We start from the raw sequence: 25,383 nt of genomic DNA, 5'->3' as shown, positions 1-25,383 counted from the left end.
TAGGCAAGGAATACAGTACAAATGAAAATCCTTATGAGGTATTTGCTTCCCACAAGTAATGCAATTATTAACTTTTACTGACATCAGTAAGGAGCAAGAAAAAGTTTCCCCAATGAGGTACTTAGCTTTTTAGATGAAGACTTTGGTTCTGCAACTCGAAAACGAAAATTTCAGGAGTCGGCTGACTGGCACTTGCGAACTGCTTCTGCTTCGGGCACGCGCGGCAAGAAAGACTGATGTAATGGCGTCGGCTGCATGTTTTATACCCCTGATGTCATGGAAGAAGGGACAGCAACCAACACAGAACCCAAAACTTTGTTAATCAGGCCGACTGAGGGCAACCTGCCAGCAGATTACCCAAATGTAATGACTGCAACAGTGAAACACGAAGAACATCTATGCAAACTGGAAGAGACACAGTAAAGAAAGTTTAGCTTATTTTATAGCCTGGTTAAGTAACTCCAAGCAACACAATTCCACATCACTCGAATTGCTATGGTTACATAGTTACAGAGTTTAACTTGTCGTTTAAAGTAATAAATAGTGCTAGATGCAAGAGTTTTGCATACCACAGTCATAAAAGAGTTAAGAAATCTACCTTTTACGTTTGACAGCTCCTGCCAGCAACTGAGCCTGAGAAGGTCGGTTCTTGTTGTCATCAGTTTTCCAGATGGGCTTCTTTTCCGTTTCTTTCTTTACTTCTGTTTCTTCTGCTATTATTGCTTGGGCGCTGTGAAATGCAAGTTAAGGATCAAGCAGACTTCGTAAATTTGTGAAACTGACTACATAAAGGTCGCTGCATTAAAAAGGGAGTTGTACAGTTGGTAAGACCAACCATATGAACCTCAATATGCTGAAGCCAATAAGTGAGAGTCACTGATGCTCTGAAATTACTGCATGCTGTTCTCAGATATGCAACAACCTCATTTCCTGTCCAGGTTCCTAGAAAAAATCTTTCAGACAGTCTACCTTACATTAGTCATGTGTATGGTTAGTCTGTGGAAAACCAGCTTAGATCCCATTAAAAAGAGCACAGAACAGAGTATAAATACAGTCACACATGCGCATGAGTACAAATATACATAAAATGCAAAGAGAAAGCGTGTGTGCAGTCATATGACTAAATGAAGACCATTTGAGTCCAATTTCTTCACAGTTGATTGTGAGAGCTGCTGATTCACTGATGTCATTGCACTTCCTGCCCACCGTACACTTGTATGCCAACTGTAACCCAGCCCTACACATAAGATCCATAAACACCCATTCCCTAACAGTACCAATACACAGACAAAGTGTATCTGGAGGTTAGTGAATTTTTTTTTTCTTTTAAATCGCAAAATATTTTTTTTTCTTTAAGGGATTGCGGTTTTGTTTTCTATAGTTAGTTTATGGGTCTGCAGTAGTATTTTGTGATTTAGTGCAAGTATGTACAATTATTCGTAATACACTCCTATATATATATATATATATATATATATATAGATATATATACATATATATATATATATATATATATATATATATATATATATATATATATATATATATATATATCTATATATCTATATATATATATATATATATATATATATGTATATCACACTCTCACACAGACACATATATATATATCTATTATATATACATACATAGTGTGTGTGTGTGTGTGTGGTTACCATTCATTTCATCTAATTGTGAGTTTAGTGTGTGTGTGGTTACCATTCATTTCATCTAATTGTGAGTTTTACCAGAATACAAATCATTGAAAAAATTAATTGAAAACATTTAATTGAATCATATTACATAGAAAACTCTTATTAATCACTGGTAGTTTAGTTTATGACCTTAGGATAGTAGAAGTTACACGGTAAATAAGTCTTGAGCATAATTTATACATCGTCACTGCCCACTTTTGTGTTGGATTCACATCTTTAAGACTTTGTGTACCAATAATGATTCACTAAGAGAGGTGTTTTCTCTCTTCTCTGCAATTGTGTTATCAAGAAGTTACATTAAAGTAAGGGGAGTGTGGGGGTGCAGCAGGGGGCGTGACACCCCCACCCCACAAAACATACATTTGAAGACGTATTTGCTGTATTTGGCATTTTCTATGAAATGTGGGTAAATGAAATAGGTTTTCAATTTTTTTTCAGTGTTTTGTGATTTGATGAAATGACAACTCAACGAAGTACACACACACCACACACATGCAAATGCACATATATGCACGTGTGTCTTGAAAAACAGATTAGGTCCAATTGCTGGATATCATTTTTATTCATAGTAAAGGAGGCTGTACAAAGTATCCCATGAGTGCTGAAGCTATAAATGACATATATGGGTCCAATTTATTCTCCCTTTAATAAAAAGAAATCATATCCCACCTCGGACTCTCACACATTCTATTTCTTTGACCTGTTTACATTTTGGGGGAGGTGATGTTTTGTTACTTTATAAGGGCAATGTGTGACTTTACTTTCTTTACTGTAAATTAAAATAAAAACAGTAAGGTGCATCAGTAAACTAACTACAACCAATGTTGTAAAATAAAATAAATGACAAGAATTCCAAATTTAAATTGGAGGCTCCTGGAAGGTTGTGTGCTGAGGTGCTGGGGAATGAATATTTAACTTGGAAGTCTAATATTTTATTTTACATTACAACAGTTACACTACAACGGATTTTTAAAGCTAGAGGGAAGATGAACAACTTTTACATTAAATACCAGTATGAATCTGCATGGTATTCAGAAAAAGTTAGCGCTTATGAGAAATTCTGATTATTGCATAGCATTCTGCAAATTTAATCAAATTAATTAATTAGTTTAACTTATTTTGCATGGTATAGCTAAACTGGCCAAGTATGCACTTAGGTACATTTTTTAGACAGACCAGCAGTCAATGCACATTTCAGATGCAATCCAGCCACAATCAATGATGTTGGTAAAAGACAGAAAAACACTACCTCACAGAAATTAGCACTTCGTACAAGTTTGAACCTTTTCTGAACCAATCCTCCCAACACCCAGTTTGTTTGCAGAAAACACTGGAAATACATTTTCATATTTTTGCCCATTAACAGGAAAAAATGTCTGAAAGCATATGGGCTCACAGTACAAGAAATGTCAAAAGAAACAATTTATGCACCTTTTTGCTCATTAATCAAAAAATATACTATTTCCATACACAAAACACTACTCATTTTAAAGAGATTTGCATGGTGAAGTCTTACACCTACAACCCACCAGTATGATTCTTCTTCTTTCGGCTTTTCCCGGTCAGGGGTCACCTGTCCGCTCATGTTTGGCAGTGGAGTTTTACGATGTCGAGTTGCCAGCCCGGCACCCAACCTTCCACAGAAGGCACACACATATACGCACTCACGCCTAGGGCCAATTTAGAGAATCCAATCCAACTACAGCATTTCTTCGGGATGTGGGAGGAAACCGGAGCACCTGGAGGAAGCCCACGTGACCACAGGGAGGACATGCAGACTCTACACAGAAGGCATCCCAGCTGAGGATCGAACCAGAGAACCTCTCCCTGTGAGGGTGCAACTCTGCTGCACCACCTCAGCCGCCCACAACCCACCATTAAAAATGTAATTTCATCTGTTTAGGAAACAATAAAAACAAATTATTTCAATTTCTTTGTCACACTGCCTAAACATAAAAAGTATCCATTAAATAAAAACAAGTCATTATGTATATTTTGGTGCTGAACTCCATGATGTTTACAGGGCAAATATTGTTTAGATACTGCTGATGTAACTACTTTAATATGTTGTTACAATAAGAAGATGCTGCAAAATGGTGATAAAATATTGTGTTACTTTATAAAAAGCTATATGTTTGTATCACAATCTAGCTGTCACAGTCCACAGTTAGACAGGATAAATGTATACGGGTGCACACACTTCTGTTTAAATATAAACAAACACATGGACATAGAGAAGCACAGATCACAGATAAAACAGTGCCTACACTAACTCACCAAATAACTGATGTACAGAATATCAGCATCATCAGTTCTAAGTCAAACATTTTCTTTCATCATATTTAACAATTTAAAAAATAAAAAAGCATTCTAAGCATGCTGATCAGCATAAAAATATCCAAGCATGAATGTTTTCTTTACTCACAGGGAGCTTCTGATATTTGTAACATTGTGAAGAAAAACATTTCAAATATTGTTTTAATTGTTAAAGAAATGTGGATAAGTTGAAAATAACATCACAGTTGCAAGGGAGTGCCAATACTTCCTACCCCATGTTATGTGAACTTGGAGAAAGTACAGTTGTGTACTTTTACCATAAATGTAGATGTTCGAGTGCATTAACTGTTGCAGTCATCACATTTGGGTTATCTGCTTGCAGTAGTCCTCAGTCGGCCTGATTATCAAAGTCTTGGGTCCTGCGTCGGTTGCTGTCTCATCTTCCATGAAGTCAGGTAGTCAGGGGTTTAAAGCATGCAGCAGACGTCATTACGTCAGTTTTTCTTGCCCCAGATGTCAGGTACCCCCATTATGGGAAGCAATTATATACACAGGGTTACACCTCCAACAAAAAAGCAAATACACCAAAAAGCTTTAAACATAATAAGCAAGAATAGAGGTATAGCCAACGAAGTCAGGGGGCTGGAAAGAGGGTAACTAGGACTGCAACAGTGAATACACTCGAACATCTACATTTATGGTAAGTGTACACAATTGTACTATGTTCTTTGTGATTCACTGTTGCAGTCATCACATTTGGGTAGATTCCCAAAGCTATGGATGGGAGGAGGAAATTAGATAGCATTAGGACCAGCTAAAAGGCTCTGCTATAAGACTGCAGTGGCAAAGCCAGCTCTCGATTTAGGGAAAATTGGCAAATGGTAATGCTTGGTGAAAGTATGAACAGAACTCCAGGTAGCAGCTTCTAGGATGTCCCTGGTAGGGACACCTTTGAGAAAGACTGTAGAGGTAGATGCAGCCATGGTTGAATGTGGTCTTATCCCCTGTGGGATAGGTTTTCCATGGTGCTTATAGCAGAAATGAATGCAATGGCCTATCCATTTAGAAATGGCTTGCTTTGAAATGGCTTCCCCTCTGCCCCTGCAGCAAATGCCACCAGCAGCTGTTCACATTTCCTGAGAGGTTCAGTCCTGTCCAAGTAAAATCTAAGTTGTCTGTGCACATCTAAGGAGTGCAGTATACATTCCCCTTTGTTCTGTGGATTAGAAAAGAAAGTTGGCAAATGAATGGACTGATTAAGAGCCACAATGGATAATACCTTGGGCATGAAGGAGGGATTGGTCTTGAGGGACACCCTGTCCGCATGAAAGATGATGAAAGGCTCCACTGCCATAAGGGCCTGTAATTCAGACACCCTTCTTGCTGAAGTGATAGCTAAAAGGAAGGCTGTTTTCCAAGAAAGGAATTTCAATTCTGCACTTGCAGCTGGGCTCAAAAGGAGGTAGAGTGCGTTTTTCCAATACAAAGTTTAGGTCCCAGGCTGGAGTTGGGGCTCTCCTGAGTGGTCTTAAGTTTTTGGCCCCTCTGAGGAACTGCTTGAGCAGTGGATGAGAGAAGAGGGGTGGTTATGTGTTGTAATGAGCTGAAATGGCTGAGGCATGAATTTTGATGGAGGAAAAGGAAAGGCCCTTGTGAAGCATCTCAGTTAAGTATTGAAGAATCTAAAAGGTAAATTGGGCGCTGCTGTGCCTATCCCCCGAGTTTGGTTCCAGGAACAGAACCTTTTCCATTTTTCAGCATAAGATTTTCTAGTACTAGGCCTCCTTGCCTCCAGAATGCCATCCAACAATTGTTTACTGAGGGATGGTAACGGACAGATTAGGTAATTAGCCAGGCTTCCAGGTTCAGGGTTTGAAGCTGAGGGTGCAGAATCTGGCCCTCCTGCTGGGACAGCAGGGTAATGGTCTGAGGCAGGTGCCATGGTGCCAGCAGTGAAACACTGCGCAAGAGGGGGTACCAATGTTGGCGTGGCCAGTCTGGTGCAATCAGTATCGTCCTTGGTTTGTCCCGTTTAATCTTTAGGAGTACCTTGGAGAGGAGATGCAGAGGAGGAAAGGTATAAAGCGATAGATTTTTCCAGGTGAAGGACAGGGCATCCATTTTCCAAGCTTGTTTGTGGGGAGTCCTTGTGCAGAATTTGTCCAATTAGTAGTTCTGGGGGGAGGCAAACAGGTCTATATCTGGGCTCCCCCATTTGTTTATCAACATGTTGAATGTCTTTGGTTCCAGTTTCCACTCGTGTGGGCCATGAGATGTCTGCTTAGTTCGTCTGCCAGTGTATTTAGCTTTCCTGGCAGGAATTGAGCCTGTAAGTGGCACTTGGTAGCTCAAGGCTGTGTTCCACAGAGCCATGGCTAGTCTGCAGAGAGGGTATGAGTGGGTTCCCCCCTGCTTGTTTACTTACCACATAACAGTGGTGTTGTCTGTCTTTACCATTAATTGCCCTGGAAGAATGTGGTCCATGAAGGCTGTCAGTGCATTCTGTACAGCTAACACTTCTTTTTGATTGATATGCAGGTGCATTTGACTTGGGTTCCATTTGCCCTGAATGCACTTCCCTGCCAAGTGAACCCCCCAAGCATAGTCTGATGAGTCTGTTGTTACGGTTTGGGTGGCAGAGGTTAGAGTGAATGGCAGTCCCTTGTTTTGGTGGCAGGCCCCTGCCCACCAACTGAACTCTAACTGTATGCTATATGACAGGAATCATTGCTTCTAGATCCTGAGAATGTTGACACCCTAGGCTTTTTAGATACCATTGCAGTTTCCTCATATGCTGTCTTGCATATGGAATTAGGAGAATGCAGGAGGCCATGAACCCCAAGGCTTGCAGTATTTGTCTTTCAGATAGCAGGGTCTTTGTGGCCATTAGTTTGAAGTAAGCTGTCAAATGAACTTGTTTCTCTGGCGTGATGAAAGCTATCTGAGAAGTTGTGCTCAAGCTTGCTCCCAGGAATACAATTTGTTGGCAGGGTACAAGATGTTATTTCTTTTAGTTTATGGTGTACCCCAAAGAAGTTAGCACCTTTTATACAAACGCCAGATGATTCAAAACTATGTCCTGGCTTTCTGCCTGAATTAGACAATCTTCCAGGTATGGGTATATTTGAATATTTATTTGCCTGCAAAATGCAATGACTGGAGCTAGGCACTTTGTGAATAGCCTGGGTGCAGTAGCTAAGCCAAAGGGCAGTGCAGAGAACTGATAGTGCATGCAGCTGCTTTGAAACGTAGGTATCTTCTGCAAGCTTCCCTGATTGGGATATGCAGGTAGGCTTCCTTTAAATCTAGTGTTGCCAACCAGGCATCCTTGCCTAGCATAGGAAGCAACTGGTGAAGAGTTAGCATCTTGAATTTTGGGATCACCAAAAAAGTGTTTAGGATAGAGAGATCCAGGATAGGATGCCAGGAGTTGTTTTTTCTGGGCACCAGGAAAAGTCTTGAGTAGAAACCTTGTCCCCTTTCCTCTCCTGGGACAGTCTGAATAGCCCTTACACTTAAGAGAAAGAGAACTTGCTTTTGAGCCTCTGCCCACTGATTTGGGAGAAGATCTGGCCAACCGTTTGGGGTTGGTAAAGTGTGAAAGTGGAATCAGTATCCTTGGGAAACTATATTTAAAACTCATTTGTCCTTGGTAATGAGTTCCCAGTTTTTTGCCGGCAGAGCAATCTTTCCCCCTAAAGGAGCAGTCAGTTGAGAAGAGCTTGGAAGTTTTAAAGTTAAGTCATTGAGAGTTTACCATAGGGGGGAGTCTTACTACTCCCGGATTTGGAAGTGGGAGGCCCCCACTGCTTAGTCCTGTGCGTACCTTGGGACTGAAGCATGGGTGTTCTGCTGGATCTGTGTTTGGACTGAGAAGGCCTGGAAGAGGCAGGAAAGGACCAATTCTTAGAGCACCAATGCCTACTAAATCTTGGAGACTGTACTTGCAGGAAATCTTTAACAGTTTGCATAGATTTAGCTTTTTCCTGCATCTTTTTAAGTACTTATTCTGCTTTGTTGCCAAACAGGCAGTCCTGGTTTAAGGGAGCATCCAGCAATTTAGCTTTAACATGATCTGGCAAAGATTGCTCCTTAAGCCAAGCATGCCTTCTAAGTACAGACCCAGTGACAGCAGCCCTGCAAGATGCCTCTAGTGAATTAAAATCACATTGCAAAGTATGCTTTCCAACTTGTTCTGCTGCTGATACTTTTAACATATGAAACTGGCAATTTAAGGCCCTGATGGCCAAGGTTGCAGAAGTGTATACCTTCTTACCCCATCTATCCAGCGCCCTGGAATCTCTATCAGAGGGGGTAGGATTTTTGGCAATAGTAGCCTTAATGCCCTTGGGTCCCTGTGAAATGGCCTCAGGATCCACAGTAAGATTTTTAAAGAGGAACGTGTGAGAGTCAGGAACCCTGTAATATCTATCTGGTTTTCTGGGAGCAGGAGGTAAGGAGTTAGGGGTCAAGCTAGATTCCGAAAAGGCATCATCAACAATGCCCAGTACAGGGGGGATAGCTAAAGGTCCGTGTTGGGGCATGAGTAAGAAACACCTAAGCCTCTTTTTAGAATCAGAGTAATCCTGGCTTTCCCAGTGAAAATGCTCCCTAAAAGTATGCAAGGTTTCACCAAAAGAGAAATCCTCTAGATTGGAAGCAGAGGGTATGGAGTCCTCTGCATCAGAATCCTCATAGGTAGAGATAAGGGTAAATCCTGGTCATCCGAGGAAACAGAAATTTCAGAATCCCGATCAGAAGAATCATAAGAAAATTAATTCCTATGTCTCAGAGTGGGAAGGTTGGCTTCCCCTGATTAAAGTAATAAGGTCTACAGCTATTCTTATCATTTTTATTTTAGGTACAGAGGCCTGACCATGCGGTCTGGGCATTGGTTTTCTAGGCATGGATTGAGTTTTAGGCCTTGAAGAAGAAGATGGCGTTGGTTTAATATGCAAGTCAGTAGGACTGAATACACCCTCAGAAGCCGGTCCCTGCACAGCAGCTCCAGACCCATCCAAGGTAGAAACATCCGCAGCACAGTTGAAGCATCTCGCGGCATACCGGACTCCGAATAGGTCTTGGTAGAGGCCTGCGAATTTGAAGTAGCGGGTATCAGGGGCCGCAAATGCGCCTCACTGAGTATTGGTGAACTGGCAACTAGCTTAGGAGAAGCATCGTCAGCAGCTTTGGAACTAGGCGGCCTGTCTCTGTCTTTATCTTTGCATTTTTTTTGGAATGTCGGTAGTCGGGTGGCTTACCAAAGCCATAACTGGGTAATTGAACAGAGTACCAAAATATTTAGAAACGTAAATATACCGACGACGAATAGTTCGTTGTTTAAATAAGGCACAAAACCGACAGCAAGGTACGTCATGGTCAGGGCCTAGGCAAGGAATACAATAAGAATGAAAATCTTTATGAGGTATTTGCTTTCCACAAGAAATACAATTACTGACTTTTACTGACATCAGTTTAGATCAAGAAAAAAAAGTTTCCCCAACGAGGTACTTAGCTTTAGTTGAAGACTTGGGTTCTGAAACTCGAAAACAAAAATTTCAGGAGTCGGCCGACCGTCACTTGTGAACTGCTTCTGCTTCGGGCACCGTATGGCAAGAAAGTCTGATGTAATGGCGTCGGCTGCATGCTTTATACCCCTGACTAGCTGACATCATGGAAGATGAGACAGCAACCGACGCAGGACCCAAGACTTTGATAATCAGGCCGACTGAGGGCTACTGCAAGCAGATAACCCAAATGTGATGACTGCAACAGTGAAACACGAAGAACATCATATACGACTATGTACCCCAAAATGGCTTGTAGGAAGTGCTACATCACTACTGGGTTCCCAGAGTCACTGAGGTGTGCCATTCAGTCCCCTGTAGCTGAACATTTTTCAGCTGTGTCCGTTTCAGAAGAAGAAAATGACAACAAATGATTTTAATTTCTTTGTCACACTGTCTAAACATAAAAGGCACCCATTAAATAAATAGTTTAAGGTTAGTGTATGATTTTGCCAACGTACATCTTGTCTTCCCTCCTGCTTATGATTTTCATAAATCCATTATGAAGCTTAACACAACAGTTAGACAACAGCAAGTCTGGAGATGTCAAGACTGCATCTTAGTTTGCTGCTGTTGATATTCTCTTACCCACAGGTGTCAGTGACCTCCAGTATGCACCATGGCAATTCACAGCTGACTGTAAAGCAGCACCTCTAAATCACAGCTGTCTCACAGAAAAGAATTCATTGCTCTCCAAAAATGTGTGCAGGTGTGTGTGTGTGTGTGTGTGTGTGGGGGGGGGGGGGTAGGTAGGCAAGTAGTGGAAAAGGATCTTAAGAGTTTTATTCACCAGTGAAGGCAGATTACATTGGGAAACTGACCAGCAGATGGGTGTAGCAAAAGCACCACAGGACAATGCTTTCACATTACTGGTCAGTGTATGTTCCTATCTTTACCTATTGTCACAAGCTTCAGGTAGATCACAATGCAAACCGTATAAATGACATTCCTTCACAGGGTAGCCTGGCTCAACTTTCATGAATGAGTGAGGAGATCAGTAACCTACGAGGATGTCAGAGTACAGCCAGTGTTCCTTCATGTTAACAGAGTCAACTGAGGTAGTTTTGGGCATCTTTCTTTCTTTTCCCTATCTTTTTTTCTCCTTGCTGCATGTTTTTTAATGTTTAAATTGCACACACACACATTGAAGAAGTGCTTTTATGACTTGAATCACTTGGGCTAGCTATACCTGAAGTGCTTTTACTGGCAATTTTCCAGTTGTACAATTGTGAATAATTGATTTAGTTTTTCTGGTATATCTTTAAAATCTGGCAAGTGTTTATTTATTGCATTGCCCTCTTGCTTAGGTTTCTTAGCTATAAATCTTAGTTCATTCTGAAGTATGCTACTTTACCCCCCCACCAAACCTTTCTGAATGCATTATTATGTAATAACTGCCTGTTGTTGCCTTCATGCTTACCCTAGAATCTTTGCTTTTCTCTTTTCCAAGTTGAACTCTACAGTTCCCTACAAAACGGTGTCTACAGGACTGCAATCAGTTTCTTTCAACATTTAAACAGAGTAGGTTACACACAAAAAGCATTTGTTAAGCTTTCACTTACAGTGCTTTGTAATTAAGCAGGTCACCATATTGGTCAACCATAGGGCTCTTTGTTTCTACTTGAGTGGTTGCCTCCTTTGCCTGTAACTGAAGTAAATTGACTCTTCCATTAAGAGCTGCAATACTTACCTTATAGCTTTAGGACACCTTAGGAAACCTTGTAAACTGCAATAGCCCTTCTCGGGCTCTCTTAAACTCCCTCCCTGCCCCCAATTCCCTCCCGCCCCAGTACCTCTAAATTTATAGTACTATAGACACTCCCCCACTTTCTAGATCCTATCTGCTTTCATCTGGGATAATTCCACCCACCCCCATTCTACTACCTACATTTAAATAGCACATATTAGCCTTCATCTGGCATTCCCCCATCCCCCTTCCAGTACCTTTACCTCACCACTCTATCTTCTGGTGTTGCATCACCAGGTAAAACAGTTCCTTAACTCACTAGCTGAATCACAGATAATGATATACTCCTCTTTACTACCCCTCTTGTTCACACCATACCTTCTTACCTTGTATGAAAACCAGTTTCTCATGGGATTTCAGGTCCCAAAAGGCCATACTATCACCCCAGCTGTAAATCCTTCCACCTTCAACCATACTTACAGTACCAGATCCTATCCAACATCTTGTTCAGTCTATCAACATCTCAACCCCAGGCACATTAGCTCTAGATCCAAACACTACCACAAACTAATAAACAAATTCCTGATGTTCATCACCAAGTATAGACTCAACCTAATACTTGGTGGTGATATTCACCCCAACCCTGGCCCACTCACTTCAGATACACATACCCCTCTACTTGCAATCTAAGCTACAAACCTACAATTAATAGGCCAACTAACTCTCTCCTAGTCTGTCATCTCAATATTAGAAGCATTAATAACAAGGTACATGAATTGCATGCACTTCTGGATGTCCACTCCCCTGAGATTCTCTGTTTATCTGAAACCTGGTTAAAACCTAACACTAAAGACAATGAAGTGTTACCACCTGGGTACAACATACACAGGCTGGATCGTGCTTCGAGGAAGGGGGGTGGGGTAGCTGTACTCTATAAATCTGAGTTGAATGTCACCATAGATGTAATACAACCTCCTCAGATTAATAACTCAGAGATTCTTGCCACCAAATTGCAACTTAATAAAAATAAATGCATTAATATCTGTATGTGCATTCCCCCAGGTAACAATATATCTACATTTGAAGATATCCTACACTGGCTATCATGTCACTACCCCCAAGAAACCCTACTACTTGGAGACTTTAACATAGACTGAGGCACCTGTTCCTCAGAATCCCCAACCACCCATATTAACCTGCATGCATTTACACAAATCATATCCACCCCTACCAGGATAGGTAAACCCAACCAAAAAGAAAGTATACTTGACTGGGTACTCATAAACAGTCACCCCCAACTGTACACCTCTGGTACCCTCCTTAATGGCCTAAGCGATCACCTTTTCACATGTTATTAAGCACAAAACCATTAATTCCCAACAACCCTTACTCAGAAAGGTTAGAAACAATAAAAACTTTGACCCTGCCAAATTCCAACAAGAACAAAACTCATGTAATTGGTCTATTCTAAAACACCTCCCCTTAGAGGAAGCAGTAGCATACTTTAACAACAAATTCCTTGAGATCCTTGATTTGCATGCACCTGTTCGTTCAAGGAGAACCAAGGCAAAAACTGCACCATGGCTTTCTATAGGGTCTAAACTCAAAATTACCCTTAGAAACAAAGCATGGGCTTTATGGCGTTCTTCTAAAGACCTTCAAGATCACATTAAATACAGGCAATCCAGGAACGAAACCAAAAAATCAATTTTACAATTAAAAAAAAAAATACTACTGTAATTTACAGACAGTAAATCAAAATAACCCTCAGAAGTTTTGGGCAGGTTTAAATAATATACTACATCCTGGACAAACTTCAACCCCAATCCCTGCTGCTGCTACTATTGATAAAACCCCTGAAGATGTTTCTGATAGTTTTAACCAATTATTTACTGAGACAATTCAAGCCCTAGCTAGCCAACTACCTCCTAGCTCCCCTGGTCCTGAAAGTAGCACCCCTAGAAACCTACTCACGTTCAGCTTCCAACCAGTCGCCACTTCACTTATCCGTACCTTGATCAAAAAATTAAAACCCACTGCACTTTCTGCTGATCAACTCCCTGCTGAGTACCTACAAAAATCAGCTGATGCTATTGCTTACCCCGTCTCAATACTAATCAATCGAACCATAGTAGACGCTAAAATTCCCACCATCTGGAAAATATCCTATGTAATTCCACTTCACAAAGGGGGCAGCTCTACTGAATTCTCCAATTATAGGCCAATAGCTATACTCTCTCCACTTGAAAGATTATGGAAAAATGTACTCATAGACAACTCATGCACCACCTAATCCAAAATCGCCTTATGGCAGACACTCAGCATGGCTTCCGCCCTCATCACAGCACTACTTCAGCCCTCCTAGCCTTTACTAACACCATAAACCATAATCGCAACAATAATTATATATCCTCAGCCCTCTTTTTGGATCTTTCCAAGGCATTCGATATGGTTGATACCAACTTTTAATCCACACCCTGCAAACATTCTGTCTAGATACTGGAGCCCTCCAATGGTTTCAATCCTACCTGAATGGTCGACAGCAGGCTGTCCTCTGGCAGAACAAACTCTCTAACCTTCTACCTAACACCCTTGGAGTACCACGAGGCTCTATACTAGGGCCCTTGTTGTTCGCCATCTTCATTAACGACCTTTATACTGTCATCCCAAAAGTCAGCTGTATCCAATATTCTGATGACTCTACTCTGATTTGCTCAGCCACATCTCCAGTAGAGTTATAGTCAGCTACCCAGACCACCTTTAATACAATAGAAAACTGGCTTTCTGAACATCGTCTGATCCTAAATCCCCAAAAAACTAAAATGTTGTTATTTTCACCAACACGTAGGTCTACCGCTTTCACCTTTACCATAAAATCAAATGATGGCACAATAATCTCCCCTGACCCACCTACAAAACTATTAGGTGTCATCATAGACAATAATCTAAAATTTGACCTACATGTTAACCAAACTATCAAAACCATCAATAAAAGCTAGGGTCACTTTATAGAAAAAAAGCCTTCCTAACCCCTCCAGCTAAAATTGCCATAGCTCGCTCTCACCTTCTTTCAACCCTTCTGTATGCATCCCCTCTACTCTCGAATTTAAACAAAACTGTCCTTAACAAACTCTCAATTTGCTACAACCACATTGCCAGGTTTGCCACTGGGCTGCCTTTTAGGACACATCATTGCATCAATCTAAATCAGCTTGGATGGCTTGAACTACCCAGCCTAATCCAGTATAACCAACTGATTATGGCCTATAAAATCCTCTATAATCCGGACAATACTCCTGCACTTAAAAATATTATCACCCCCTATAACAATCCTAGACCGCTTTGATCCTCTAACAAACTACTAATTCAGACTAGCAACATTAATAACACAGCCGGTGAGTCTCTCTTTGCAAACTCTTCCAGCTGATATTACCTTACTTTCCACCTTAAGTCAATTTAAAACTAGACTCAAACAACATTTGTCACTTAACTGGCTATGTCAATGTATCAAGCCTGGCTAACTCTCTCTAGAATGTGTAAAAATCTGTTAACCAGTTTACTGTGTAATTTAATTTAATCCTGACTTGTGCTAAGGATTAACTGTAACTGTGGAACTTGTTTAACTTGCTTACTTATGTAATCTCTGTAAATAGTCTGTTTGTAATATGTAATGCTGGTATTATGTAATACTGTATCTGCATACCCTTGGAGCTTTTCTCCCCGGGCCTCCGCTGAAAATGGACATGCATCCAGTCGGACTATCCCAGTCAACACATGTAAAATAAATAACTAAATAAATAAATAAATCTTGTGAGGATGCCACCTGAGTGTCTCCCACTGGATGTGTGCCAGACATGGCCCACTGACAGTCAGCCCTGAGACATACCCAGGAAACCTTGGAGGGAATTAAATCCCTTTGCTTGTTTGGAACATCTGAGGATTCCATAGGATACGTTACAGACTGTTACTAGGACTAGGCAAGTCCAGTTTGACTGCCTTGGCTAGCTGCCACTATGACAATCACCAAGACAAGCAGTTGATAAAAATAAACAGCAAATGATTAAGATGTTGGTACTATGAAACTTCTACAAAGAGTGCAAGACATTACTAAAAATAATGGGTGCAATTCCACAGACTTCAAATTTGTAAATGCTTTAGCAAAGACAGTTTAGAGGAAAGCAAATAATAGTACACACATGCATCAGAAGACACAGAAAGACAAACTATAACAATTAAGCAACTTGAACCTTAAGCAACAAAAGCAAACATGAAAACATTTTAAGTTGAAATACACACTGGAGAATACTATACTTGTTAATTATTGGAAAAGCCTTCCTGAAAATATTACTGAGTAAAAACAATAAACCAATAGATGAAAAAGATTTACAGTTTATCCAACAAGTATGGAAATGGGCAAACTATATGGGTTATGCAATCCTTAACTACTATCAACATTTGTGCTTCTATTATTACAAGAATCTTTAGTGGCATACTGTATAACATACACAATTCAGCAACTTACTGAAGAAAATGCTCAGCTCATGCTTGAATACAGGTAGGTGATTCTTACTTTAATAAAGACTTGAAATAAAAGATGCTCCACAGCATTCTTTTATTAACCTCTGTGTGACTAATGCAGCTCAGCAGTATCACATTATCGGAAATGACCTGCACAATGCCGCCCCTGAAGTTATCATGTCCCTGACATAACCAAAGCTACAGTACTTTACGACTAGGAGACATCTCACATCAGCGTTCAGTTAAAACTGACCATTTAAGACCAATGCCGAGACAGACTGCCTAAAGCGGCTATAAACAATCTCACACCCCAATAATAATTTAAGAGCCTGATGCAAAAAATCTGAAATCTGAAAGACTGAATTTAGCATTCAGAACTGTGTAGTGAAAGGGTGTGTGAAAACTGTATTATGAGCTCACAAGAGAACTATTCAGAAAGTACAGTTGTGTACACTTGCCATAAATGTAGATGTTCAAGTGTATTCACTGTTGCAGTCATCACACTTGAGTTACCTGCCTGCAGGTAGCCCTCAGTCGGCCCTAATACCAGAGTCTTGGGATTTCTGCGTCGGATGCTGTCACCTCTTCCATGACGTCAGGTGGTCAGGGGTATAAAACATGCAGCCGACGCCATTACATCAGTTTTTCTTGCCCCAGATGTCAGGAGCCCCCAAATAGGAAGCAATTACATGGTGTGGAACACCTCCAGTAAAAAGTAAATACCAATGCCTTAAGATATGGCCAAAAAAGAGGACAGGTAGAAGGCACAGAAAAGTCAGGGGACTGGAGGGAGGATAACCAGGACTGCAACAGTGAATACACTCTAACATCTGCATTTGTAGTAAATGTACACAACTGTACTATGTTCTTCGTGTTTCACTGTTGTAGTCATCACACTTTGGTTGATTCCCAAAGCTGAGGAAGGATGGAGGCAGTCAAGAAGTATTAGGGCTGGCTAGCAGGCCTTGTAAGACTGCTGTAACAAATCCAGCTTTGGAGTTAGAAAAGATAGGTAAGTGGTAATGTTTGGTGAAGGTGTGTACTGAACTCCAGGTTGCAGCTTCCAGGATGCCCCTGGTAGGGACTCCCCTGAAAAGTGCTGTAGAGTTTGAGGTAGCCCTAGTGGAATAGGTTCTGATCCCCTGTGGGGTAGGTTTTCCATGGTGTTTGTAGCAGAAATGGATGCAGTGTGCTATCCATTTGGAGATGGTTTGCTTTGAAATGGCCTTGCCCTCTGCCCATTTAGCAAAGTTGACTAGCAGCTGGTCAGATTTTCTGAAAGGTTTACTCCTGTCAATGTAGAACACCTAAGCTGTCTGTGCACATCCAAGGAGTGCAGGATCCTTTCCCCTTTACTGAGAGGATTAGGAAAAAAGGTTGGTAAGTGGATGGATTGGTTTAAAGCCACACTGGATACCACCTTGGGCATAAATGATGGGTTAGTCCTGAGGGAAACCCTGTCCGCATGGAATATAATGAAGGATTCCATAGCCATAAGGGCCTGCAACTCAGACACTCTTCTTGCTGAAGTGATGGCTAGAGGTAAGGTTGTTTTCCAAGAGAGGAATTTTAACTCTGCTGTAGCAGCAAGCTCAAAAGGAGGAAGCGTGAGCTTCTCTAGTACAAAGAGAAGGTCTCAGGCAGGAGTGGGAGCTCTCCTCCAGGGTCTTAAATTGTTAGTTCCTCTCAGGTGTTTGACCAGAGGGTGAGAGAAGAGGGGTGGGCTCAGTATTGTAATGAGCTGAGATGGCAGACGCATGAATCTTAATTGAAGAGCAGGATAGGCCTTTGTGGAGCAGCTCTGCTAGGTAAGCTAGGATTTGAGGTAAGGTCAGCACAGTTGTGTCCTTTCCCTGAGATTGGCTCCAAGAACAGTATCTTTTCTGAATAGGATTTCCTAATACTAGGTCTCCTGGCCTCAAGGATGACATCCAGCACCTGTTTGCCGAGGGTTGCTGGTGATGTATTCAGGGAATAAGTCAGGCTGCTAGGTTCGGGGTTTGCAGGTGAGGATGCAAAATCTGGCCGTCCTGCTGGGACAACAGAGAGGGGGTTTGATGCAGGTGCCAGGGTGGCACTGCTGTCAGACTGTGTAAAAGTGGGTACCAGTGCTGGCGTGGCCAGTCTGGTGCAATCAGGATTGTTCTTGGCCTGTCCTGTTTGATCTTGAGTAGTACTTTCGAGAGGAGGGGCAGGGGGGGAAAGGTAGAGGGGGAAAGGCAGAGATTGAGAGGTTTTCCCATGTAAAGGATACGGCATCCACTTTCCATGTTTGGCTGTGGGGATTTCTGGTGCAAAATTTGCTCAATTGATGGTTTTGGGGGGAAGCAAAGAGGTTCACCTCTGGTGTCCCCCACCTGTGGATTAGAAGCTTGAATGAGTTGGGTTCCAGTTTCCACTCGCGTGGGTCCATTAGATTTCTGCTCAAGTCATCTGCCAGTGAATTTTGTTTGCCTGGCAGGAATTGAGCTTGCAGGTGCACTTGATTGCTCAAGGCTGTGTTCCACACAGCCCTGGCTAACCTGCAGAGTGGGTGGGAATGAGTTCCCCCCTGCTTGTTTATGTGTCACATAACTGTGGTGTTGTCTGTCTTTATCAAGAGTTGTCCTGGAAGGATAAGGTATCTGAAGGCTGTCAGTGCATTCTGTACAGCTAACATTTATTTTTGATTGATATGCAGGTTCATTTGTCCTTGGCTCCATTTGCCTTGAATGCATCTGCCTGCCATGTGAGCCCCCTCATGCATAGCCTGATGCGTCTGTTGTCAAGGTTTGGGAGGCAGGGGGGGTTGAGTGAAAGGGAGTCCCTCGTTGTGGTAGCAGGCCTCTGCCCTCCAAAGCAACTCTGTCCTTAGGCAAGGAATGATAGGAATCACTGTTTCCAGGTCCTGAGAATGTTGACACCAGAGACTTTTTAAGTACCACTGAAGTCTCCTCATATGCAGTCTTGCATATGGAATTAGGAGAATGCATGAGGCCATGAACCCTAAGGCTTGCAGCATTTTCTTGCAGATAGCTGGGTTTGGGTGGCCAGTAGTTTGAAGTAATTTGTCAAATAAACCTGCTTTTCTGGAGTCAGGAATGCCAGCCGGGAAGTTGTGTTCAAGCTTGCTCCCAGGAATCCATTTTTTTTGGCTGGGTACCAGATGTGATTTCTTTTCGTTGATGGTATACCCCAGAGAAGTTAGGAGTCTCTTTACAAATGTCAGGTGCTGAAGTAGCAATTCCTGACTGTCCGCCTGAATCAGGCAATCGTCCAAGTATGGGTAAAATCTGAATTTTCTCTGCCTGTAGTATGCAATGGCTGGAGCCAGGCACTTTGTGAATACCCTGGGCGTAGTAGATAAACCAAAGGGAAGTGCAGAGAACTGATAGTGCATAGAGCCTGCCATGAAACGTAGATATTTCCTGCAAGGCTCCCTTATGGGGATGTGCAGATAAGCTTCTTTGAAGTCTAAGTTGACCAGTCAGGAGTCCTTGGCTAGCATAGGAAGCAGCTGTTGGAGTGTAAGCATTTTGTTTAATTGGTTCGATAATATGCTGCTGTACTTCAACATGTGAAACTGGCAATTTAAAGCCCTGATGGCAAGAGTTGCAGAGGTATATACCTTCTTCCCTCATCTGTATGAAGCCCTAGAATCCCTGTCCGAAGGGGTAGGGTTTTTGGCTGTAGTAGCCTTAATACTTTTAGGTCTCTGGGAAATGGTCTCTGGATCTGCAGTGGGATTTTTAAATAGAAATTTGTGAAAGTCAGGTACTCTGTAGTACCCGTCAGGCTTTCTAGGAGCTGGTGGCAAAGTATCAGGGTTAAGACTGGATTCCATGAAGACATTATCTACAATATCCAGAACAGGGGGGAGAGCTAGAGGCCTGTGCTGAGGCGAGTCTAAATATTCCATGAGTCTCTTTTTGGACTGTGGGTAGTCCTGGCACTCCCGGAGAAAATGCTTTCTGAGAATATGCAGGGTTTCACCAAAAGAAAAAAGTCCTCTGGGGGGGGGAGGCAGAGGGAATGGAATTCTCTCTCATCTGAATCCTCATAGGTAGATAAGGGTATGTCCTGGTAATCAGAGGGGTCACAGTCATCGGACTCATGATCTGTAGAATCAAAAGGAAAATCAATTCTTTTGTCTTTTAGAGGGGGAAGGCTGGCTTCCCCTAATTAAAGTAAGAAGGTCTTCAGCCATTCTAAGCATTTGTTTCTGTGGCATGGGAGCTTGAGAAAGCGCTTTGGTCGTCATTTTCCTAGGCATAGTGCGAACTCTGGGCCTAGGAAATTCGGTAGTTTTAGTCAGAAAAGAAGTAGTCGGTTTAATACGAACATCGGAAGGTCTGAATACATCCTCAGAAACCGGTGCCTGCACAGCGGCTCCGGATCCATCCAAGGTAGAGACATCCACAGGTTCCATAGTTGAAGAAGCATCTCGCGGCATACTGGACTCCAAATGGGTCTCAGTAGAGGCCTGCGAATCAGTAGAAGTGGGTATGAGGGGCTGCAAAAGCACCTCACTGAGTACTGGCAGACTGGCGACTAGCTTAACGGAAGCGTCGGCAGTTTTGGATCTATGTGGTCTGTTTCTGTCTTTATCCTTATGTTTTTTTTGGAAGATTGGTAGTTGGATGGCTTATCGAAGCTATTTCGGAATATGGAGAATAAAAGCGAAAGAATTTAGTGACAAAGACAGCCCGACGATGAATAGTTTGGGCGTTGAACAGGGCAGAAAACCGACAGCGAGAAACATTGTGGTCTGGGCCTAAACAGGTGACGCAGTAAGAATGAAAATCTCTGAGGTATTTGCTTTTCACAGGCAAGACAATTGTTAACTTTTTGACATCGGTTAGAGCAAGAAAAAAAATCCCCAATGGGGTACTTAGCTTTAGAAGACTTCAGGTTTGAAACTCGAATAATGAAAATTTCAGGAAGTGGCTGACCGGCACTTGCAAACTGCTTCTGCTTGGGCTCCGCTCGGCAAGAAAAGCTGATGTTGTCGGCTGCATGTTTTATACCCCTGACGACCTGCGGTCATGGAAGAGGGAACAACATCCGACATAGAAATCCCAAGACTCTGGTATTTGGGCTGACTGAGGGCTACCTGCAGGCAGATAACCCAAGTGTGATGACTACAACAGTGAAACACGAAAAACGTCAAATCAGTGCGTCTGAGAGACTGCTTATCTTCTTGGAGGAAAAGGGATTGTGAGATATTATTAGCAGAGAATCCCTCTTACAGTGGGGACCACCATGAGCACAGTGTGCATAGAAAACAAAGTAGTACCAGTTACTGTACATTGTCTGTGGGGCACACACCAGACCACATGCACTAACACATCTTTGCATTCTATGTTGCGCAGAAGAAAAAACAATGACAGCAGTACATACACATATGGGAACAACACAAAATAGTGCTGCCTTCCCTTCATCTGTAATAGTCAGGCAAAAAGGTTCCTGGTTTGATGCTTTATGGGAACTTTAATTTCAGGGGTGACGGTTAAAGGAGACTAGTCATCTTTTAGACACAAAGGCACAGAAGAAGGAAGTCTGAAATTAAAGAAACAGCATTACAAAGAGAGGTTGGTATGAGAATTTATCTCATACCTTTTCAGTAACCATTATATTCTCAGACTTCATGTTAAACAAGCAATCTGTAGAGGTATTCACATATAGCAATGAAATGATTCTGCATTTGTGTTAACAGAAATAATTCTCTGCAAGGATATTCTGTACTCCTTCAATTCTTCCATTTCCTCTTTTATGCGCTGTTCCTCTAGGAGCGCTTGCTTCTTGGCAACATCATCTAGAAAGTCGGTCTCATCTTTATCTAGTCCCCTTATCATATTTTCTGAAATGTAAGAATGTAGAAATTTCTTGCATAATTAGAAAACTATTCAAAATGGCACTACCTAGATCACTACTGATATGACTTGCGTTTCCTGTTTATTAAAATGCTGCTTGGAATGGTGTTTAACACGTACTGGAGGAAGATGAAGTTAGCTATTCCAAAAGCTGCAAAATGTGTTCTAAAATGCAACCTGAAGGCAAGCCAAATTCTACAGATTTTTTTGCTTTAGAAAAAAGTATTTCAGAAAGTCATGCATCAGTTGAAAAAAAACTGGCTTAATACACAAAATTGAGCATCTATAAAAGAAAACAGCAAAATAACAAATTGTGTATTTGTGTTTTGCTACACTTTTATGCAAAGACTCAATCTCTGTAAAATACCAAGTCTATTATTAAAAAAAAAAAAAAGAGGTGTTTCTGTTTTTTTCATAGCAAAACATTTATAAAAACACTCATTACTAGTTTAAAAAGTTTGCTTGTTCAGTGTTTGATCTAAAAAACGTCAAAACTATATAACTGCATTCATACTCACAAACAAGGCCTAAATGGGTCTTCTACCCATTACATTCTTTTACATTTTTCAGATATATGTGACATATGTATTTATATTTAAAGGCGAAAAAAATCATTGATGGTCCTGTTAATGTTTGGTGAAAATATCCAAAGAGAAACAAAACCCACATTTAGGATATATAAACAAAGATTACAAACTTACCACAACGATACAAATCACAATCCTAGATGAATGAGCAGGTCCACTTCATCAACACCAGTCAGTACAAAATCTGAAACTTTTTTAGGCTACTAGTCCTCCTCCCTCATTTTTATCCATAATGTTCTGCACGAGCTTCCTTCTCCAGATCTCAGGTATACAGCACAAAGTGAAGCACGGAATAAAACTCATATCTCCTTGATCAAGTCAGGAAGAGGAAAGGGGGCAGGTTGGTGGGTATGTTGTGGACAGACATGCTCACTTAAGACTGATCATTATGCTAAGTACTTAAAACTTTTATGTCTAGTATGAGGAGGTCCATCCTTCCCAACAGCAGATGGAGTCTCAAGTTCATCTCTTTGAGTGGTCTCCCTCAGCAGAACACACACACTAATTACTGTGAACCCAAATGAAGACTTTGATTTCATACCCAGCTGACAGTGCCTCATGGAAGTATGAGGTGAAGATGGAGTACCTGCTGCTCAAAGGTCATCCAAGGCTGCACTGCGAAAGAACGGCTGAGAGGTAACCGCTGGTCTAATGGAGTCAGGGTAATGTTGAGAAAGCAAGGTCTTATTATATGTCTCATAAAAGTTTATGCAGTCAGTCAACCATTTAGCTAGAGTTGCTTTAGAGACTTTAAAACAAAAGCATTTTATTGGAGTAAGAAACAAACAACTGAAGGGTCTTTCCTATTTGTTTTTGAACACATACAAATTTGAGCTCTTCATGGACAGTCATACAATGCAATAATTAACTATTCTTCTCTCCTGGGGAAGAATATAGGCATATGAACTGACTCAAACCTGTAAGCATTGAAACGCTATCCTTATGAAAGACTAGGTATAAAGAATAAACAGGTTAAGCCTGCAACTCTTAGCTGAAACTCAAACTCTTGGATGAAATAACGGCTTCAAGAAAATGTGTTTTCCAAGACAGCATTTTCAATACTGCAGTTGAAGCTGGTTCAAAAGGAGGAAGGAAGAGCATATCTAGCATAAACTAGAAATCACAACAGAAACAGGATCATTGAGATGAAGTAAGATAAGAAAGATATTCTTCAGACATGCCTTGCACACTTCTAAAGATGCTACAAAGAATATGAGCCTTGATGGAACACCCAGCTTGCAGCCAAATGCATTTTAATAGAAGACCAAGTGAGGCCCGTGTCACACATTTGAGACAGATAATCTAAGACTGAACATACTGGGGCTGTACAGGAATCCACTTCTTTAAAAGCAGCCCAAATGGAAAAATAACATACTCATTCACTTTTGTGCCTTTTTCTAGTACTGGACTTCTACACAGAACTCAGGACTTGGAAAAACCCTAGAGGAGTAGGCAGTCTTCTCTGGCCATTACTGAATCCGACAAAACCAAGCCATTAGTCAAGAAGTGAAAATCTGGAAGAGACTTTCCAAAGGGATGGGGTAACAGGGTCTTGAATAATGCAGCTTGACAAACTTCTCCAAAGGATGAGTCCTGAACAAGGGGAATCAAACTTGGCGAGGCCAAAATAGGGCTAGGAAAATGACACTGAAATTCTTCTGCTTGCCTTTCAGAATTAATTTGGGAATAAAGGGAAGAGAGGGAAAACAAACAGTAGCCATACAGAGCATTTCTGGACTAGACATTGACATTTCCCTGGATGGGGAATTACGGAACAGAAGTTCTTGCACTTAGCATTGAATGTGGACACAAGGAAGTTGCTTCAAGCCTTCTTTAAACGACAGAAAAGCTTCTTTGCTATGGACATGCCAAGGGAATTGCTCTTGCTGCATCAGGAGGCAATGGCTGAGGTGGACTGCAACAGAATAGGACTTTCCAGGAAAATGATTGGCTATCAGAAAGAGATTGGTGGATATAGCACACTTCTATGTCCATGATGCTTCTCAATACACGGGTTATGAAAGAGTCCCTCCATGCCTGTTTGCATAAAGACATATCATCACTGCAAATGACAAAGGAGAGAGAGTCCTGGCACACCTGGAGAGCAAGAAGGGCCACCCACATCTCCAGAATGCTGATGTGCAGACTAGTCAGACTGTGAACATCCAACTTGGAGTCCCTACTTTGACAAATGTTCCCCCAGCTTACAGCAGAGGCATCAATGGTGACATCTATTACAGTAGTGGGAAGGTGAAATGGCCTGTTCAAGATAATGCTGGGTGTAAGAAGCCACAACTGCAAATGGACTCTGCATGATCTGGAAATACTCCTAGATAACAGGTCTGACAGCTGCAAACAATAAACCTTTACAGTCTACAGTGGGATCTTCATATGGCACATGGTATGAAGCGTAGTGAAAACATCCACTGCCATGGGGTCTTTTATCTTCATACAAGGTGCTACTGAAACTGGTGGAGACTAAAAATAGTTGTAACACTGCCAAAAGTAAGGGAAAAGGAATTATAACCTGGGAAAGCTTCAGATGTCAAGCTGTCTAAGATCCGCCAGCCTGATCTGATCAGATCTGAAGAAGATTGATCTGATCATTTCAAGTCTGATATTTCCTTATGCATAAAGAAAGAATTAGTAACTGCAAAAATCTGTCTTTATGAAACAGCACAGTGGGTGCAGAAACCATAACTGCTTGCATCTTTAGAAACCATTCTAGTTCATCTAACTTACACAAGTAAGGCTGTTTTCAAGGTCACACACAAACACACACACACACACACACACACACACACACACACACACACACACACACACACACACACACACACACACACACACAAAATTTAAAGTGCCAAATAAACTGGTTTGGAAATAATTTAGAAAGAGCTCTTAAAGCAAATTCCTCACTGGAAGTCTAAAATGCAGAATTATCATTAACAGCAGCTGCAGAGCATGCAAAGGAAAGACGGGTTACGTAACAAATCAGAAAAGCAAACAGAGCAAAAAATAAATCATCAATGAGGAGAACGTCAAGTGTTGCTCAAAAAGATGAAACAAATAATAAAGAATTGAAGACAATCTGACCTCAAATGGAGAAGACTCCTAGCCTGACACCGACCAGACAAACATTATTACCTGGATAAATTAAAACTTCAAAACAGATGGTCTTCA

The 25,383-nt window shown here is 41.5% G+C and overlaps 1 protein-coding gene across 1 annotated transcript in view; it reads right to left on the bottom strand.

Annotated features, from left to right (window-relative positions):
- Positions 1–594: 594 nt before the first annotated feature.
- PSME3IP1 (proteasome activator subunit 3 interacting protein 1) overlaps positions 595–25,383 on the bottom strand; it is a 225,407-nt gene continuing 200,618 nt past the window's right edge. Inside the window, exons 4-5 of the mRNA XM_044079539.1 lie at positions 21,479–21,600; positions 595–732 (exon numbers count right to left, since the gene is read on the bottom strand). Coding sequence (XP_043935474.1) covers positions 595–732; positions 21,479–21,600 — 260 coding nt within the window. The remainder of the gene's footprint in view (positions 733–21,478; positions 21,601–25,383) is intronic.

The sequence above is a fragment of the Protopterus annectens genome, chromosome 8.part0 (genome assembly GCF_019279795.1).
Source record: "Protopterus annectens isolate FY-2018-M chromosome 8.part0, PAN1.0, whole genome shotgun sequence".
NCBI classification, from domain to species: domain Eukaryota; kingdom Metazoa; phylum Chordata; order Ceratodontiformes; family Protopteridae; genus Protopterus; species Protopterus annectens.
This window is presented reverse-complemented; position numbering and strand designations above follow the sequence as displayed.